The following is an 18821-nucleotide window of genomic DNA, read 5'->3' on the forward strand; positions in this document are numbered from 1 at the left end:
GTACGATGTAACGTTAATCTCTGATTTCTTGTCATTTTAGCCAAAAAGTGTGAGTTGTGACCGTGAGACTGACCTGAAGATGTTCCTGATTTTTGCAGATATGGGTGTTCTTGTCCTGGAGGTTCTGACCAAACTTGACCGCCTCCCTCTCGGCAGAGCCCAGATCACTAAACTGTCCCAGCTCTCTCCCAGCCATCCCATCAAAGGGTCTTTTGCTGTGCTGTCACCAACGTTGGATAAACTCGGAGAGCTGCAGGTAGTCTTGATGTCTTTGCTTATTATTATAAATTATGTGCTGTGATATTGGTATACTCAGGTGTGGGCTCAAGCTGTACGTGGCATGCTGCAGACCTGCTCTCTGTCCAAGGCATTTCTGAGCTAAGGTAACAAATGAAAAAACATACTGGTAGCATTGATTTTATTCTGGTTAGAGGGATGTGAGATAGTTGAGTTTAATGAGAAGCACGTGGTCATCTCTACACTGACAGTGAGTATTAACAGTGGATTTAAAAGTGGATACTGGGTTCTTATATTTCACTGGGTTGGAATAATAGAAGGTTTTGACATCTGGGATTAAGGAAGTTCTGTCTTGCAGCCCTGGCTCTGGAAAATTGATTATGAAAGATAGTTGACTGGGATTTGAAGACATGTAACGAGAAACAAGTAGTCGTAAATATGTGACATAGCTGCATAATGTTAATATTACTTTATGGAGAAAAGCAACAATTTTCCATTGCACAGCAAGTGAAGTTGAATTCAGTATTTACTTCACTTATTTAAGAAGAGAACAAAGTAATATTTTCACATCTTGTCTTTCAGGTCTCGCTGGTTCTGGAACCTCTGCCAGAACTGTATGACACCAGCAGCTCTGTGCTGACCACAGAAGGAAGTTCAGATGCTCCTGCTGCTCAGAGAAGTAGCAAGTCCCAGCTTCCTGCTCCATCCCAGCAGCCCAGGCACACACGGGTGGCTGTTGAACAGGAGTCTGTTGACAACAGCAAAGCCACAATTCCTAGGTACCTTTTTTTTTTCCCTCATGACAAAATTGTGGTTTGTTTTGCAGTTCACACAGAATTTTTAAGTAGTGGCAGTACACTTGTGACTTATGGAGATAGTTGATCTTTTCAAACATAAATTTTATACAAAATACAGAATGCTGAGGGTTTTAGAGGTGACAGGGACAGATTTTGTCTGATAGAAGTTTACATCTTATGTTGACTTAGTTCAAGCAATGCAAGTTCACACAAGAGGTGCCTCAAATCATCAAATCAACAGAAGAGTTTGGGTTGGAAGGGATCTTAATGTTCATCTTGTTTCAGCCCTGCTGCCAGGACACCTTCTGCTATTCCAGGTTGCTCCAAGCCCCATCCAACCTGTCTTTGGACATTTCCAGGGATGTGGCAGCCACAGCTTCTCTGGGTAACCTCTGCCAGAGTCTCACCATGCTCCAGCAAAGAACTTTCTGCTAATATCTAATCTAAACCTACCCTCTGGCAGTGGGAATCTGCCAGGTTCCCCCCTGTCCTGTCACAACGTGCTCCTGTAAAAAAGATCTTTTAGAATGTTTTTTTTTTAAAAAACCTTTTACTTGCAGCTTGGATCGGTCTCTCTGATGGTCTCAGTGGCAGATGAGGAATCATTAAAATAACATGTCATATTTCTTTTTAGAGCATGTCCAGAGTTCTGAGTCCCTTTATCCATCCACTTGAGTTGTTACTGAAATAACGTTTCATTTTTCACTAGAGGAAAGGACGATTTTCTCTACCAAGAAAACTCTGAGAACATGAAGGATGCCTTTTCTGCTTCTCATCACCATGTGATTTTACCATATGAACATTTGAAAATGAATCCTTCAAGTCAGCCCCTGTCATTTCCCAGCAGCACCGATCCTGAAGCACTTCCCAGAAGGAATGCACAGGTGCTCTCCATGCACAACCCAGCTACAAAAGACCTGCTGTCAGGTTTGTGTGCAGCTGGCTTCATCTCTTAGATTTCACTGTAAACAACTCTTGATGATATTTCATGTGTCTGTCTGGAGAGAGATGAGATTTTCTGAAGGGGAAGAGAGACTTCACACCATCTTGCTGCATTGTACCAAAAAGGCCTTTACTTAAAAACCACTGTTGCCTGAGCTGGATTGAAACAAGCTTCGGAGTAGGGCACATTTCCATATGTGTCTTTTGGTATTTCATATTTACAGAAAAGAACAAAAATTAGACATCCTGAAGTGGCAAACTACTCTTACCTAAATTAGTCTTCTGTATCCTAATAATGCCCTTCCAGTACCTGACCTGGTGTGTGCAGACAAGTTCCTTGTACACCTGAGTGGGAGACTGGTGGGGGACCACCCTTCCTCACTCCACAGCTGAGCTGTTTTCTGGTGTATAAAACATATTTAATTCCTAGTGCATCAAGATCTCTTTTTAACAGCAGAAAACAGAATTTTCTTGACAGTAGCTGACACATTTATTTTGTCTACACATTGCTTTTAAATTGCATTTGAATGCTGGAGTGTAATCCTTCTGCTTATTTCCCAGCTCTCTTGGATCAAGGCAGTAAACTCCGTGATGCCATGGTTGTTTCTGCAATGAAGTCCAGCCCAGACATGGAGATTGAGCTGAATAAAATGTCTCATTTTATAGAGAGAGATGATTTTAAAGCACCAACAAAGTGAGTTTGGATTGGGTGAAGTGAGATTCAAGCTCCACACCATAAATTTTGAGGCTTTATCCAGAAAACTGTAGGTACTGAGATTCATAGGATGTGTTTTAGGATTCATTTAGGGTAAAAGTAGCAGATCATTCAAATGGGAAGTTAATTTCTATCTGTGAATAAATGCCTAAATTTTGTGAATTCATTTTAATCTTCATGTGGTAAGCCTTGATTTAAGTAATTGATTTTAATTTCATTTCTTAGTCTATTTGTATTTAGTTCAAAGTTATTTTACAGGGAAATATTAAATGTTGGTAGGGAATAAGAGGAGTGCAAGAAATGGCACTGCATCACAAACAACAGCTTTTCAGAGAAGTGTAAGTAATTGATGACGTAAATGCATGGTATTTTTCTTAGGAGAAAAGAGATTTCTTGGTTTTCCTCTGGAAAATTATGAATATTGCCTGTTCCGTGATAACCAGAAAGCAATGTCATTGTCTTTGACAGTCAATGATGCTATTGCAAACTCAATTTCATTTATTTCTGCACAAACTATTTGTATTTGTGTGAAAGTAGATTATTTTGGATTTCCCAGAAAAAAACTGGTAGACCAAATAATGGATTAATCTTGAGCGTGCCTTAATGTCTTTATTTTTCCTTTTCCTACTGTCTGTGCTTCCATTGCTGTTACCCAGGAGTCCAAAAGCCTTGAAGTCCACTTTTGTGCCCACTCCTGAAGATCCCCATCACTTTGGATCCGAAGTTTCAGGTCAGCAATTTGACCTAAACTCTGAAGAAAGAACAATCCAGTTACTGTTGGGCAGGTGAGTGTAGTGCACTGGGAGGCTTCTGCAAAATCTGACCATTTTGAAAAATGTCTCCTGACTCTTCAAGTTGTCCACGTTTTTGGGAATGTAACCAGTGGCTCATGTGCAAGTGATGGAGGTGTTTTATAGCTCAGCTTTAATGCATGACAATCTGGATAGCTCTGAGTCACTTGGTGTAAAAGTGTTGTAAGAAAGATTAACCACAATCTTTGATAAAACTAAGTTATTTAACTTAGTTGTAACTGTTGTGGCCTAAAGTGAGTACATAAAACAAATACCATGTTTCTTTAAAGAGTAAACACTCTGTAAATGAAAATTAAAGAGCAACAATAGCTATTTTTAATCTTTCTCCAGATATTAAATGAACCTTTTCCTCTCATTTTGCATAGCAGGAGCATAAATGATGCTTCCATTGTGTCCATGTCTGCACCCTGAACACACAGCTTCCGGGTCAGATAGGGTTCAGAATTTCAGTTCATGTTTCTTGTGCCCTTGCACTTAGTTTTTCACTGTGGTTTATCAGTGGATAACACTGTAGTGTTGCAGATCATAGAATGATTTTAAATTCACAGCACAGAGGAAACCCTTAAACCAAACTAACCGCTGCTTGTATCTAAAGATACTTGTATTTGCATCTACTCAGATATACCTTGGGGTTTTTTTTTAATCAATGTAAACTGTCCTCAAGTATTACTGGTATCTTAAAGCATTCCAGAAATTATAAAGTAGTGAAGGGTAAAAATAGAGGTAGATATTCATAGGTCCATTTTATGGATTTTTTGGACCTATGGATGAATTTTATTCGTCAAGGTCTGGAGTTGATTGCCCAAAGAGGTTGTGGAATCTGCAGCTTTCAAAATACACAAAATCCAACTGGACAACTTTTTATTCACATCCCTCCCCTTTGAGCAGGGGTTGGACTGAGTGATCTCCAGAGATCTGTTCTAACCCAAGCTCTCCCACACTTCACACACACTGCTTTCCTGTTGGGGCAGAGATGTTACCCCCAGGTAAGCCTTCTGGAGCGTGCTGTGTGAGCACAGTTTGCCTCCATCTAGAGCCAGTATAGCCCAAATCCAAGATAAAACAGGCAGCATTGTCAACATCCCTTAGAGACTGACTGCAGAACTTCGAACACTAAGGTGTGCTTCCCTCTCTTGTATCCACAGTGCTGATTTTTCTCCGGGGCATTTTTGGGATCAAACGGGCTCCCTGTGGGATTCTCTCTCCCTTGGCAGTGAGGTGTATGACAGTGAACTCGGAGATCCCCATTACGACCAGAGTCTGCTGGAGAGGCTTTTTTACACAGCTCCTGTAAGTGGAGATCCAAAGGACAATGTTCATTCCATAATGTGCAGAAAAATGGAAGTTTGTGTGATCAAAAAAACCTATAGATTTCAGTATTTTAAAAGCTGAATAAGCATTAAGTATCATACAAAAGCTTGTGAGTATGTGCGTGCGTTGCTTAAAATTGATCTTATTAAAAGAACATTGTTAAGACTACAAAGTCAAGCATTGACTTGGAAATTGCTGAGATTGAGGCTGTCCAGGAAGACTTTGTTTTTTACATCCCTGAGATTTTGATACCATTTTAATTGTTTCAAATGGTGCAATGCACAAGTTGTTTCCTTTTATGTATTGTGACCATTATGGAACTCTCTGTATAATGACAATTAACTTCTTATTTATGTGCATTATTTCTGCTTTAGAAATCTGATTCCAGTTTGAGTGATTTCCTCAGTGATGATGATGTTAAATCCTCAAAGAAAGCATCCAAGACAGAAACTCTCAAAAGAGTGGATCCAGTGAATCTACAGAAGGATTTTCATGCCTTTGATCAGAGTGTGGCAGAAACAAAACACAGGTAGTGACATCAGTGACTTCTGTTCTGACCTCTTCTAAATTGTATTCCCTTTTTTTCCTGATGGAACCAATAAAAGTGTCCCTAAAGATCCAGTTATCAAGCTTATCTTGTACAATACAGTCAGTGTAAAGGTTTTGTGACTTTTGTTTTTTTATAATTCAGCTCTAAACAATTATTTCTGATTTTTTTTCTGACTAATACTGCTGTTTTTACATCAGGTAAAATTCATATCCCCAGAGGAAACAACGCAATACCACAACACCAAAATAATTTTCAATTCGAGTCTTGCAACTTACACAAATGGGATTTAAAATTATAGCAAAAGTCCTGTTGCTGTTCCTCTGGAGCAGAGACTTGTCCTTGTGTATAACTGTATCACCTCCCTGCTTTTGTACATGTCATTAAATGAAGCTTTTCTTTTTGAAGAGTTAGGATAAGATTTTTTTCAGATTAACAATGTGGAACGTGCACTTTTTGGTTTTGTTTTTTTTTTTCACTTATGTACCCCAGACATTTTAAGATTTTTGTTACAGAGAATTACGGAGACCACCAAATTAGTTGTAAAAATATATTTTAAAAAGTATATTCTAACAAACCTTGCGTAGTTTTTAAATAACCCCACCAAGCTATAGTTTTCCTTTCATGTGGTCATGTCAAGAATGTTTCTGCAGTCCTGAACCTCAGTTTTGTCTCTCCAGCTGCTCTCCCACTGCTCCTCCAGAAGACCACAGAGAAATGGCTCTTCTCACATCCTTGGGTGCAGACAGGTTTGCATTGCTGCAGCAAATACACCTGGCCAGAGTCATTGTTGAAAGCTTGAAGATCCCTCCTGAGAGCATCCAGATCTCCCCAAGAAGGAAAGGTTTACTGGGGAAACCTCCACGGCCTATGTCTGTTCATAAGTGGTAAGGGTGGATTGTTTCTCCCTGGTTTGTTTACTGTGCATTCAAGGGAGATTTCCCTAGGGTCCCTTGTGTAGTCCAGCTTCCCCAAGCTCTCCAGGCTTCTGAGACCTTACAAGTTCACTGCTCCTCTCAGGAAATTGTATCCCATAAACTTGTGAAAGTTAGAGATGTGATTGAATCATCCTGATGTGGGCTCACCTCAGGCTGTGCCTTTCCCAGGGTTTTGGGGAGCTACAGATGTACTTTGTACCTGGCAATACACTGAAAACAAAAGGGGGTTTATTGGAGGAGAATCTGGCATTTATATAATCAGTGGAAGGAATTCATAGAAGAGGTGTTTCAATTATCTTAGAAAAAAAAGTGTTACAGTAAACTGTGACTCTGGAACTTGCCTGCTGTGTTCAGTTTCATGACTCACGTCAGATTCTCGATGGATTGTGGTCACCCTTCCACTTTTTTATTCACAGTACCTTCTTTGTGGAGTACCACTTTCCTGTGAGAGTCTCCAAGGATGATAAAGGACAGGTCTCCATAACAAAAGAAGCAATTCGAGTAGCCTCAAGTAAAATCACAGATGATGGTAAGAGCATAATTTTTCCCCCTCAGATTCAGTTTTGTGGACTCCATCTCTTAGAAATTATTTAGTAGTGTTTTCCACGTATTTCCTTGGCTGCCTGAAAATCACAGTATGGTTACTGGCACCTCTGCACACAGAGTTGGGAATGATCCTCTCAGGGACAAGGAAGCCAAGCGATTTTTTAATTATTCTTTTCATACTGGGATTTTAAAATTTCTTTTCCTATGGAAGGAACGAGTTAGTAAGCCTGTTCCTTCATTTGAACATATAGCCAGTATTCTTTCTGCAGCAGTAGATGGATGATAAAGAAGTCTCGAGTCCCGTGCTCAAATCAGCAGACATTAATCTTTGTACTGGGAGTCACCAGTGTTTGTATTCCTGATAACGATTTCTGTTCCCACTGAGCAGAAAATGCTGGATGAGCAAGATACTCTCTGCCCAGTCTTCCCAGAAATTGGAATGCCAGGGTGACTTTCAAATGCCTCTCCCATTTACTGCCTTTCCATCTTTCTGAGCAGCACTTGATAGATTTTGAGTTCTCTTGTATATTCTCCATTTATGGCCATAGGAAACACCTGTTTCATCTGAATTTTGGTAATACGGCCTTTGTAATCCAAAACTCATCCATCCTCCTGCCCTTTGTCTCATGTAGGGTCCAGCTTTTTGAGACCTAGAAAAATAGATTGGACTGAAAACATTTTGCAGAAGACTTCAAGTCAATCCACTGTAGCATTATCCTTTCGTTGGAGTTGTGTATGTCATTTTTTAAAGGTACCTAATGGGAACAATTCCATAGCCATCCCAGACAAGATGGAGAAGTGCTGAGCATCCAGGTGGAAATTTCCTCACCTCAAGTCTTTAAATACTGTTATAATGTTGGTTTATATCAATGTATTTAATAATTTATTAATTATTTATGAATTCATGATCTTAATTTCGTCCTGACGGCCTCCTGCTATTTGCTGGCCTTCGAAAATGAAAACCAGTTTGCTTCAGCCTTGGTGTTAATAAATAATGCAGAGTTAAATGATTCTGTGTGTAACAGAGCACTCTCCAGGAGAAAGTTTATTTATGTCAGGTAATTTTGGTTATTTGTTGCTCCTCTCTTCCTTCCAGTGGTGAAATTCCAGCAGCGTTCTGTGTTCCCTGTGTGGTTCGGAGGAACGATGATCGAGCACTGGTGGAGCTCTGACCTGGCTTTTAAAATCTACATGAGAAAAAGCACGCAGAAGAAGGTACTTGCTAGAAGTTGTTCCTTTTTTGTGTATCGAAAAGCAAAGAAATTTTTTGCATTCCATTTCCCACAGAAACTCGATGCAGACTATCAGGTATTAGGAGGGGAAATGACCTTACGTGTAGATAGTTGAACTGATTTCTGTTCAGTCTTCACAGAGTCACAGAATATTCTGAGGGACCCACAGGATCATCGAGTCCAGCCCCTGGCCCTGCACAGACACCCCAACAATCCCACCCTGTGCATCCCTGAGTGCATGTCCAAATGCTTCTGGAGCTCTGGCAGCCTCTGGGCTGTGCCCGTTTGCTGTTCCAGGCTGGTCACTCCTGTCACTCCATTAAAGGGTTTTCTGAGTTTCAGACTGGCAAGCAAAATAAATTGTCCTACCCTCATTTGATTTCTTGCAGTTTAAGCACATTGGATCAATTATGAACATTATCCTTCAGTGAGAACACAGCTCCTTTAGCAGTGTAGAATGAGTTCACGTGGATGCAGTTTATATCATAACCCTGCCCAGTGCAAGGGGAGTAATGTGAGCTGTGAAAAACAGCTGTAACTTGTGCATTTTTGGGGGGAAAAGGTATATTTCTGTCTGATAAGACTATTTGCATAACCATCTGCCTGTGATGAAGATAGTGAGAGGGGTTAACACAGGTTATTTTAAGCAGCACCAAGGATATCTGCTTTTCTTTTAATGGGGGAGTAAATTGCATCTTTTGCTATGGAAACGTCTCTCATTTACTAGAGTTTAGGTTATTCAATTTTTTAATTCATCTGGAATTGTTTACGGTAGGTTCTGGGAAAATTTGTCTTACTGTTGTTCTAGTGAGACTTGAAATTGGAAGTAAAGGAGATTTTCCAAATTCCTGTTGGTACAGCTGATGGTGGGAGTAGGAGTGGAAGGGTGTGTGGCTGCTCATGGCTTCCCAAAAAGATTTTATTTCACAAAAATTCTTTAAATCTGATAGAAATCTTGCAAAATTCATTCTTTGCCTACCCTTAGCCTGTGGCCATAGGCTCAGCAGCACTTCAGCTCTGCAGGGTGATTGAGGCTGAGCTGCTCAGTGTCAGCTTGGAAATACCTGTGGAAAAAGAGGGAGATCACCCACAAGTTGGGCCACTAAAGGTATGTGCTTTACCATCTCGAGCTTGAATTGTTACTAATTTTGGCTGCACACTCTTTATTTTTAACTCCTCTTTTCTCTCTGTGTTTCAGTTTGCCAGATACAAAGGTTTGTAAGACCAGTATAAAATAACAGGAACCCTTTTTTATTCCTTAGGGTTTTGGAGAAATATTTTGAAACTCCTGCATGTCTAGGGATGTTGCTCATAATCTGGGACTTGAATACAGAAACCACTCTACAGGCAAATTTTGAGTGGCACATATTCAGGGCTTGGAGCTTTGGCTCCTTCTTCACCTCTGACATGAGCTGAGCTCCCTCCTGCCATGGAGGCCTGGTGTTCCTTGTCACTTCAGGAATTATCTTCTCCTGTCAAAGTTTGCTCAGCTTCTGATTGGAAAGCATTAACAGTTTGAAAGATTTGACAGTTCTGAGGATAAGCAGCTCTCTGTATTAGCAGATGAAGGGTTAAGAATGGGGTAAGCTTTAAGGTCCCTTCCAACCCAGGCCATTCAATGATTCATCTGCAATTGTGGTTTTGCACTCCAGTCTGGACTTTATTTCATAAAGTCACATGTAGTTTATTTTACAGCAACAGCTGTAGCTTGCAACCAACATAATGCCTTAGGGTGAGTTCTTGATCAAAAGGTGTGATATGTTTTCCTGAGCTTCTGTTGCATCCCTTGTTTCTGGATGGGGCACATCTGGCCAGCTCTGCCTTGCCTTGCAGGTGTCTCTGCAGCTTGTGGCCAACAACAAAGACTCAGCCTGCACTGCTGCCAGTTCAGCCACAGCTGGGCACCCAGCCCCAGCTCACACCATGAGAAGTGCCCAGCTGAAGCTGCAGGAGCCCAGCAGGATGAGTGTAAATGCAAAAAGCCCTCTGTGCTCCAGAAGGAGCCCTGAGGACTGCCAGGAGCCAGGAGCGGGAAGCATGGAGGTCGCGCAGCCGCTGTGCACTGTGCTGGCTCCCGCAGCCCGGGATGTGGTGACACGTCTAACCCCAGCTGAGGAGGATGGCTTATTGCTGCACGTGCTGTTGATGGTGCCTGATGGAAAGGATTTTATTGCTGAAGGCTGTGGGCTCTCCAGTTCTTGCAATGTGTATTTAAACTGCAAACTGCTCAGCACTGAGGAGGCAATGAGATCCGCTGTCATCTGGGGCACAACACAGCCTGCCTTTAATTTTTCTCAGGCAAGTCACACGTTGTCCATTTCACACTGATGGAAGTGTGGTATTCCCCACTGACAAACACAATTTGTAGTTACTTTTATATACATAGAAACATCTCTGCTTGGCTTGGTTGAACACACATTTGATTTTTAACTTCTATCTCTAAAAAGCACAGTTCTGTAGACTGGAATAAAGCAGACTTAACACAATGCTCTGTACTTTGCCAATACTTCCCAGTGTATTCTGTATACTAATTCTGCTTTAAACCATTTAGGTGATGCCTTTTTCATTGACTTCCAAACACTTGGAGCGGCTGAAGAACAATGTAATGATTATTGAAGCATGGAACAAGCTGGGAAGCCCTGGCTGTGACAAATTGCTGGGATTAGTGAAACTCCCTCTGCATCAGTTTTACATCTCATTCAAGTAAACTTGTTTTTTTTTCCCATTTTTTATTGGGTTGGGAAGTATCCTAACTGAAGCTTAGAAAAAGAAGTTGGTGATGGTGTGTGGGGGTTGTGTGGGAGGGTTCTTAGTTACACTTCATTCAAAAAGCATTTTTGCTCTGCCAAGCTTCCTGTAGCCCTTTTCTACAGTGAGCAGGGCGTAAGTTACACCATCCATGTCCAGAGGTACAGCTAGAGTGTGAGAAATAAAGTCACTGTGCTGCATCAGGGTTGGTGCCTGCTTACTTGTGGTCCTATGATGGAATAAAACTAGAAGAAATCACAGTGGCTGTGCAGGAGAATGAAGCGTGGCTTTCCACCAGTCATTTTCTAAGATTGTGACTGATTTGGTTTGCCCCTAATTATGCTCTACAGAGATCCCATAGGGGTGCTGTCCATCTGCACAGCCTGGGTGTCAGTCTCCAAAACCTTCATATTTTAATTGTGTTCTTATCCATGGGATTCTCCAGAGTTCTTTGTTCTTTTTGGGTTTAATCTCTTGGCTTCTTGGTACAGTTGAGTAATATACCAGCTTAAAACAGTTTAAATGCTGGAAATACTGGGCAGAAGAAATTCTTCCTAATGCAAAGGATTTATTCCTTTTCTTTTGTCAGACCTAGAGACATGTGGAAATTGGGTAGTGCTGGAGCTGACTGGCCACTACTTTGTTAGTTATTACTGTGTCATTTGTATAATTTTTTCAGTAAGCCACTGTAGTAAACTACAGTTTACTAATTTGTATCTTAGAATCCCAGAATGGTTTGGCTTGAGAGGGACATTAAAGCCCATCCAAGGCCACCCCCTGCCATGGGCAGGAGCACCTTCCACTCAACCAAGTTGCTCCAAGCCCCATCCAGTCTGGCCTTGAATAACTTCAGTGTATAATTGGAGATTTTTACATCTTTCTGGGAGGCTGTTCACTGTGTATTCTTTTCTTCCATCCCCAAGGGCACTTAACTACCTCATAAAAGTATAATGTGGCTACAGGGTGTTCATGGGAGTCTTGTGCCCATTCATCCCTTCATTCACAGATCTCTAGGCTGGCTCATAGCTAAAGCACTGTTAGGTTTTGGGAAATTGTCCTTTGTCATTGCTGAAAATAACTTCTTGCACCCAGCAGCTCATGGATCTCTGCTGAGTGAAGACTGGATGTGAGACAAATTTCAGGGGAATGGAGATAGATTGGTTTTTATCAGCACTGAAATTCCTGTCTAAAATGAGTTCTGTGTGATCCTGCTCCTTCTCAGATGACTCATGCTCATGCTTGAGCTTTTTTTGTTTGTTTTGTGTTTGTTCTGTAGAGATCCCAAGGTTTCCCACCTGCTCCTGCAGGCTCAGTACCCGGTTGTGGCTGTGGATGGCCACATGCCTGTGATCGATGTTTTCACCGGCAGCACAAGTGGAAGCCTGAGGGTCATCCTGGCAATGGGATCAGCTGATCAGATAGTGGCACTGCAAAGGCTCAAAACTGAAGAAGGAATGGTCCCTCCTGTCACACAACGTCCTCCCCACTCTCTGGACCATCTACCTACAAAACCCACAATGGTATTTATTGTTCAGTAAATCCTCATTCTTGCTGCTAAGGACATGTGAAAAGGGTTTTACCAGTGGGTTCATCAAAGGATGGACAATTCCCAATCTCTTCTTGAAGCTGTAGCCAATTTTGTTGTATTCTAAAAATTGTACACAGAATTATATTGTTTATACTATTTTTTTAACCAGCTTGCTTTCATCAGTCTTGACATTATTGTCCTTTTTACTGCCTTGCATATCCACTGCTTCTATCTTCACAAGTCCAGTAAAAACAAAAACCCAGCAAAATTATAGAAAATCCTAATTCTCACAGCCTTACTGTGAAGGTTTTGCCACCGCCTTGGAATTGGATAGGTTGGAACTCTGATGCTTTTTATGTGCTTTGCAGGAAAAAAACTATTTTCTTTCAGGCTTTCAACATTTCTGTGAACTTCAAGAGGAAAATGGCAGATAATTTTTCTACCCCCCATCTCAGGCTTCTTAGATCCTCTTCACATGTAATTGTTCAGGTTGGAAAAGACCTCTGTGCTCATTGAATCCAACCACTGCCAAGGTCACCATTAAACCATGTCCCCAAATGTTACATCCACATTTTTAATACCTCCTGGGATGACTCAACCACTTCCCTGGACAGCTTGTTGAAATGTTCTCAGTTTCCTAAAGTTATCCTTTCCATGTGGCTTCTTTTTTTTTTGTTTTTTAGCAGTTGGACACAAAAGGGGAAGGCCTGATGGAGCACGTGTTTGAGATCCACGTGGAGAGTGTGAAGGGACTCACTCCCTTACAGTCCACGGTCTGGGGAGAGGCCGACTGCTACATCCAGTACTATTTCCCAGTTCAGGAGGCTGGCTGTGGTGCACTGCAAGGATCTGGGTTGCATGAGGACAGTAAGTTTGTTTTATAATTTTCCCTTATTTTAGAGCATTGCTTTAATTAAATACTATTTACTTGTGTTCTCTCTGCCTACGTAAGAGGGGGAATGTTTTTCTGAGCTTTCATGCAGCCAATGCTTGTTTTCTTGGAAAAACTGGACTTGGGTTGTGTCTCTGGATTAAAAGCCTTGTTTGTCTGAGGCTGGTGGCAAGTTCCCAGTGAAAAAAGAGACCTAATTCCAAATCTCTTCACATGGTACCTTTTGGTCAAGGTGCTTAGAAGGCTGTGCCAGCTGATCCGACAAAGATGAAGGAATAGGTCCACAGGGAATAGTGAGATTGTGCAGTGAAATTCAGAAAAGGCTTTACATGCACAAGCCTTTCAGGGTGCTCGTTTTGCTCTCATCAACCCGCTGACAGGAGAGTGCAGCCAGGTGGGGATCGGGCTCACAGCAACAAGGGACAGGACAAAAGGAAATGGCCCCAGTCATGCTATGGGAGGTTTAAGTTGAATATTATGGAAAATGTCTTCAATCAACTGGGTTATCAAGCCGTGGCACAGCTGCCCAGGGCAATGGTGGAATCAGCATCCCTGGAAATGTTCAAAAAGTGTTTGGATATGGCACTTGGGTACATACATGATTTACTGGTGGCCTTGGCAGGGCTGGGTTAACAGTTGGATTTGATGATCTTAGGGGGCTTTTCCAACCTTAACAATTCTGTGATTTTCATGGATAGACCAACAGAAGAGTTGTTTGGTTTAGATCACTAGGATTAGCATAGAATGGTTTATGTGGGAAGGGACCTTAAAGAACATCCCATTCCACCTCTGCCATGGGCAGGGACACCTTCCACTGTCCCAGGCTGCTCCAAGCCCTGTCCAGCCTGGCCTTGTACACTTCCAGGGATCCAGTGGAAGCCACAGCTTCTCTGGGTGACCTGTGCTGGGGCCTCCCCACCCTCACAATATCCCAATCTAAACCCACCATTTTTCAGGTTATAAAAAAATATTTAAATAATTGTAATTGTGGGAAAGACTACAGTCTTTCTTACATGCTTTCCATCACTAACACATATTCCCACTGCAAAATGGGAAGTGCAGTCAGTAAAATGTTTCCATAGTAAGTCCTGTGGGATTTTGTTACTGCCTTTTTAGCAGTAGTTCCCAGTTTGTACCTCACAGGGTCATGGGGCTGCATGGATTGCTTGTAAAAGTTTTGTGAAGCTCAGAAGAGCAAGCCTTGTCCCAGGAGGATTTCACTCCCTACCTCCTGAAGTGTCCTACCTCCTGAAGGATTGCAAGCAGAAAAAGGCTGAAAGCTGCAACTGCAACCATTTTTAACCAGGTCTGCTTGACTTCTAGGCATCACATTAAAGCCATTTAGAACAGCTACCACTTTGTGTGTCCCTGATCCCATCTTTAATGACGAACATCATCATTCCCTGTTGGTTCCTGCTGATGTCCCAGTCCAGAGGCTCCTGGTCAGTGCATTTATGGCACCAGGAGCAGCAGGAGGAGGAATCCAGTTTGAAGTCTGGTGCAGGTACAGAACATCTATCTATTCTTTGTAGGTAGCACAGCAGTACAGGTAGAGGTAGATCTGATCTTGAAAAAATCTCCAGCTCTGGGGTGGATATGCTGTGATATTATTTAATAATAGCTAAAATAAATGGTAAGCTTATCAATGTTTGGTAATGAGTATCTGCACTTAAAACTTGTGAGCCTTCTTCCCCACCAAGAGTCCTAATTATTCCTTTTTATAACTTACTTAGAAAGTGTGTGTTCTTTATTTGCTTTCTTCCATCTTTTAGTCAGCATAACAATCTAAAAGTAGTGTTTAAATGCTTGACACATCTGAATTTTACTTAATAGCACACTGAAAGTATAATTTTTCATAGTGCTAGGTTTGATTTTTTTCTCATACAAGTCACTGAATACAAGATAAATAATATGAAGTGTTTTGTAAGTTCAAAATGCTTCTTTGGCTTCTGAAGCTAATTATTAGTAGTGGAGAACAGAAGCCATTAAGACAAATAGCTTTAGAAAAATTTAATAACCTGTTAATTCTACAGAAAACAAGTCAGGCTTTTTAAAATTTGCAAAGTCACATGAAAATTACTATGGGTTGTTTGTAAGATACAGTGCCAAAATTTGCTTTGAGATGAAGCTGAAGCCAAGTAATGCACTAAGAAAAGGTTTAGACTCATTTTTTACACTCACAAACTGGTACCACAAATCTGTTCTGCAAGAGAGGTATTTTCATTTATTAACGAGAAGTGAGAGCAGAGAATATTTGGTGCCAGATCCTTCTCTTGTTTTCCTTTAGGATGCCAATTTTTAGTGGAGTTCCTGCTTGTTGACTTTTTATGACTAGTGCAGATATATATTTGTAGCATTATCTACTTAAGCACTTAATGATTCTTTTCCTCAGTGGAAATACATTTACTTGAGTTTCTCCCTTAGCTGGGGAGACTAATTAGGCTTTGAAGACACTCAAAATCAAATTGACTTCTGTGCAGTTGTGAGAGAAATGTTGATGCTGTTTTTTTTAGGTATTACTACCCAAATGTCAGAGACCAGCTGGTTGCCAAAGGGGCCTTGCCTTTGTCACGGCTCTGTGCCATGGTGACTCTCCAGCATCGTGAAGAAATAGGGATACAAACTTTTAATCTTCCCTTGGTCCCCCGGACTGATTCCTCAGAGGAATTCCATCTGCGGTCTTCAGGTGAGGAGGGCTTGCACTTGGTGTGGTAAAACCAGGCTTAGTAAACCTCTGAACAGCACAGCAGTGTTTGATGGTGTGTTAGCAAAGAACAAAGGAAATGGCCCCATGCTGTGCCAGGGAGGTTTAGGTTGGATCTTCCCCCAAAAGGCTGCCCAGGCCATGGTGGAATCCCCATCCCTGGCAGGATTTAACAGCTGTGTGGATGTGGCACTTGGGGACATGGGAGAGTGGTGGCCTTGGCAGTGCAGGAGGAATGGTTTGACTCCATGATTTTATGGGTCTTTTCCAGCCAAGCCAATTCTGATTCTGTGTAAAATTCTGTCAAAGTCTGTAAAAATAAAGTCTGTTTGCCTCCAGGGCAAATAAAAATAGGGATTTCTGTCAGCAACTGAAACCAACCAGGAGTAGTTTTCCTCCCAGCTTTCACTAACACCATAATGAGTAAAAAATTAGTGATTAAGCATGGGAAACCCTGAAACTCTCAAAACCTTTTCAAAAGCCCTCTCTGTGTATTTGGCATCTTCACTGCCAATAAGCCCCAGCCTGTAGTTAATCTTCCCATGTAAGGTGGGGAAGGAGGATCTGAAGAAGAGCTGTTTATGGTACATAGTATAAGCAGAGATATCTCTTGTGGGTCTTTCAAATAACACATACATCAGCTCTGGGAAGGCCACAAGAAGCTCTGAGGCAGTAATATAAAACAAAGCCCACCTCAGTGGATTAATGGATTTACCTTTTTAGATAAATACTCACTAATAGAGTAAGTTTTGTATTAATAGGTATAGCTAAATATTGATTATGTTGGATGTACTTGCATTAAGAGCTGACCATTTCTTTCCTTCCTCTCTTACATTTAATCCAGGTTTGCTCGATGTGAGTGTGAGGTACCAACGATCCATGAAAACAGCAGCTGGAATTACTGCTCAAGCTGTTTCACTTTCTGTACAAATACACAGGGCAGCTGGTTTGCAAGCAGCAGCCAGGTAAAGCCTAATTCAAAAAGGATCATTTTTCACTTAAAACAGCTTTATCTGGAGGCAGCAGGCTGAGGCATGAGATTAGAACGAATTCTTACTGGCCAGTTCTTCATCTGCAGAGACCAAGATTCAAAGTGGGTTCTGCTCCAAAGTGAAAATAATATAAAGGCCATCAGCAGTTATTCTGGTCCCTGAAGCTACAGTAAAGGGTGGTAGCATTTATTTTGCAGAAGCATGCAGATTGGAAGGGCATGTTTTCCTACACTTCCATGTTTTTCTACACCAAAGACTGACATAAAAATTGGCTGATATAAGATGGTACCTATTTGAGCATTGGATCCTGGTGTTGCTGATGCTATTTAAGAGCTAGCTGACATTGTTTTCTTGCATTTCACTGTGAAAACTTCAATAAACTAACTAAGAAATGAAACATGTTCCTTCCCACCTTAAGGCTTCTGGTTCAGGTGTGTGGTGTCAGCTGGACATAGTTCCAGAATATGTGATTTGCAAGGGTTAGGAAAGGGCTAGAATAGAGGGAGTCAGTTCTACAAGAGAAGGGTAGCTCCTTCATCAGAGCCATGGTCTGATCCTTTCTCAGTGTTGCTGTGACACCCTGAAAGGTGAGGATCACTGTTCTGTTGTGCTTGGAAAAGTCAAGGGAATAGAATAACCTCAGACCCCTCATCCTTCAGGCATATGACCTGAGTAATACCTGGGTCTCATTTACTTGTAAATGATTCCATTTGCTAATTTCACCTCCTTTTGCTGGTCAGTACTGATCTGTAAAAATAATTTGGCTTGGCCTTTGGCTTCTTTCAGAAACAGGTTCTCTGGGAAGTTATTTTACTGTGTATCCTTAAAGGTGCTGAGTACTTTCTCAACCACAGATAAAAGCGCAGCCACCAGTGATGGACCTCATGAGTTCCTCTCACCATTTCATATCTGTTCCTAGTATGTTCAGATGGAAAAAAAAGATGAGAATGCTACGCAGCCAGAACCCACATACATTTTGCCTTAGAACATTCTCTGTTAGTCCCATCTTTTCACCTTTGTTTTAAGCACCTTTCTTCCTAGATTCCTCATACATTATATGCATTCTCTTTCTTCTTTTTTTTTTTCCCCCATGTGAAATGAAGAGCTGTGGCACAGAAGAACCCTTCTGTCCAGTACTATGCAGGGGTGGGAGTGAACGCCTACGTGTGTGTGCTCCTGTCTTTCCTGCCCCAGGCGCAGATGCGCAGCACACGAGCCGTGCCCTGCTCTTTCTGCCCAGAGTTTGAGCATCACACCGAGTTTCTTTGTAATCTCATAGTTCAGAAAAGCAGTGGAGAAGCCTCTTCTCTGGGGGAACTCCTGCAGTCTGCCAGTATTTTTTTCTCCATCTACCATCAGAGCACCAAGTCAGGTAAGGACGACAGGTGCGATTGCAAGGATTGAGTACCGGTGCAGAAGTCCCCTTAATTTTAGGATAGAAAAAGAAATTCTCATAGAATAATGGAATAGTGTGGGTTGGGACTTGCAAAAACCTCCCTGCAATGAGCAGGGCCATCTTCCAGCAGGTCAGGTTGCTCAGAGCCCTGTGAAGGGAACTCTGCAGTTGCTAATACATGTAATTATCTAAATTGTCTTTGGCAGAGCCTGTTCCCCTTGTGCAAAGAGTTTTTGAGACTCACAGTGATCAAGATCACCTCTTACCAGCTGTTCTCCAGTCAATCACTTCTAAACCTTATGTACCAGTTGGTGTATTTACAATATTATCTCTTTTCCAGCCACTGAAAAATTGGCTGATAGAACATCCAGGGATCATCTTCTTGGGACAGTCATGATTCCAACCAGAGACCTGCTGACAAGAAGTTCAGGTAAAACAGCAGTGCTATGCTGCTGACATTCTGTCTTAATGCTACTGTAATTCC

The 18821-nt window shown here is 41.6% G+C and overlaps 1 protein-coding gene across 3 annotated transcripts in view; it reads left to right on the forward strand.

Moving 5' to 3' along the window:
* Positions 1 to 18821, forward strand: part of C2CD3 (C2 domain containing 3 centriole elongation regulator) — a 36953-nt gene that overhangs the window by 601 nt on the left and 17531 nt on the right. For all 3 annotated transcript variants that reach the window (XM_005524167.3, XM_014253540.2, XM_014253541.2), the window contains exons 2-21: positions 99 to 256; positions 820 to 1016; positions 1744 to 1961; positions 2538 to 2670; positions 3348 to 3476; positions 4649 to 4793; positions 5189 to 5343; positions 6042 to 6248; positions 6716 to 6828; positions 7942 to 8060; positions 9063 to 9185; positions 9911 to 10375; positions 10629 to 10780; positions 12102 to 12345; positions 13037 to 13220; positions 14569 to 14749; positions 15759 to 15931; positions 16794 to 16914; positions 18045 to 18313; positions 18678 to 18767. In XM_005524167.3, coding sequence (XP_005524224.2) covers positions 99 to 256; positions 820 to 1016; positions 1744 to 1961; positions 2538 to 2670; positions 3348 to 3476; positions 4649 to 4793; positions 5189 to 5343; positions 6042 to 6248; positions 6716 to 6828; positions 7942 to 8060; positions 9063 to 9185; positions 9911 to 10375; positions 10629 to 10780; positions 12102 to 12345; positions 13037 to 13220; positions 14569 to 14749; positions 15759 to 15931; positions 16794 to 16914; positions 18045 to 18313; positions 18678 to 18767 — 3576 coding nt within the window. The remainder of the gene's footprint in view (positions 1 to 98; positions 257 to 819; positions 1017 to 1743; positions 1962 to 2537; positions 2671 to 3347; positions 3477 to 4648; positions 4794 to 5188; positions 5344 to 6041; positions 6249 to 6715; positions 6829 to 7941; positions 8061 to 9062; positions 9186 to 9910; positions 10376 to 10628; positions 10781 to 12101; positions 12346 to 13036; positions 13221 to 14568; positions 14750 to 15758; positions 15932 to 16793; positions 16915 to 18044; positions 18314 to 18677; positions 18768 to 18821) is intronic.

This window comes from Pseudopodoces humilis, chromosome 2, assembly GCF_049639895.1.
Source record: "Pseudopodoces humilis isolate 2021_Gansu_Grassland_sample_001 chromosome 2, ASM4963989v1, whole genome shotgun sequence".
NCBI classification, from domain to species: domain Eukaryota; kingdom Metazoa; phylum Chordata; class Aves; order Passeriformes; family Paridae; genus Pseudopodoces; species Pseudopodoces humilis.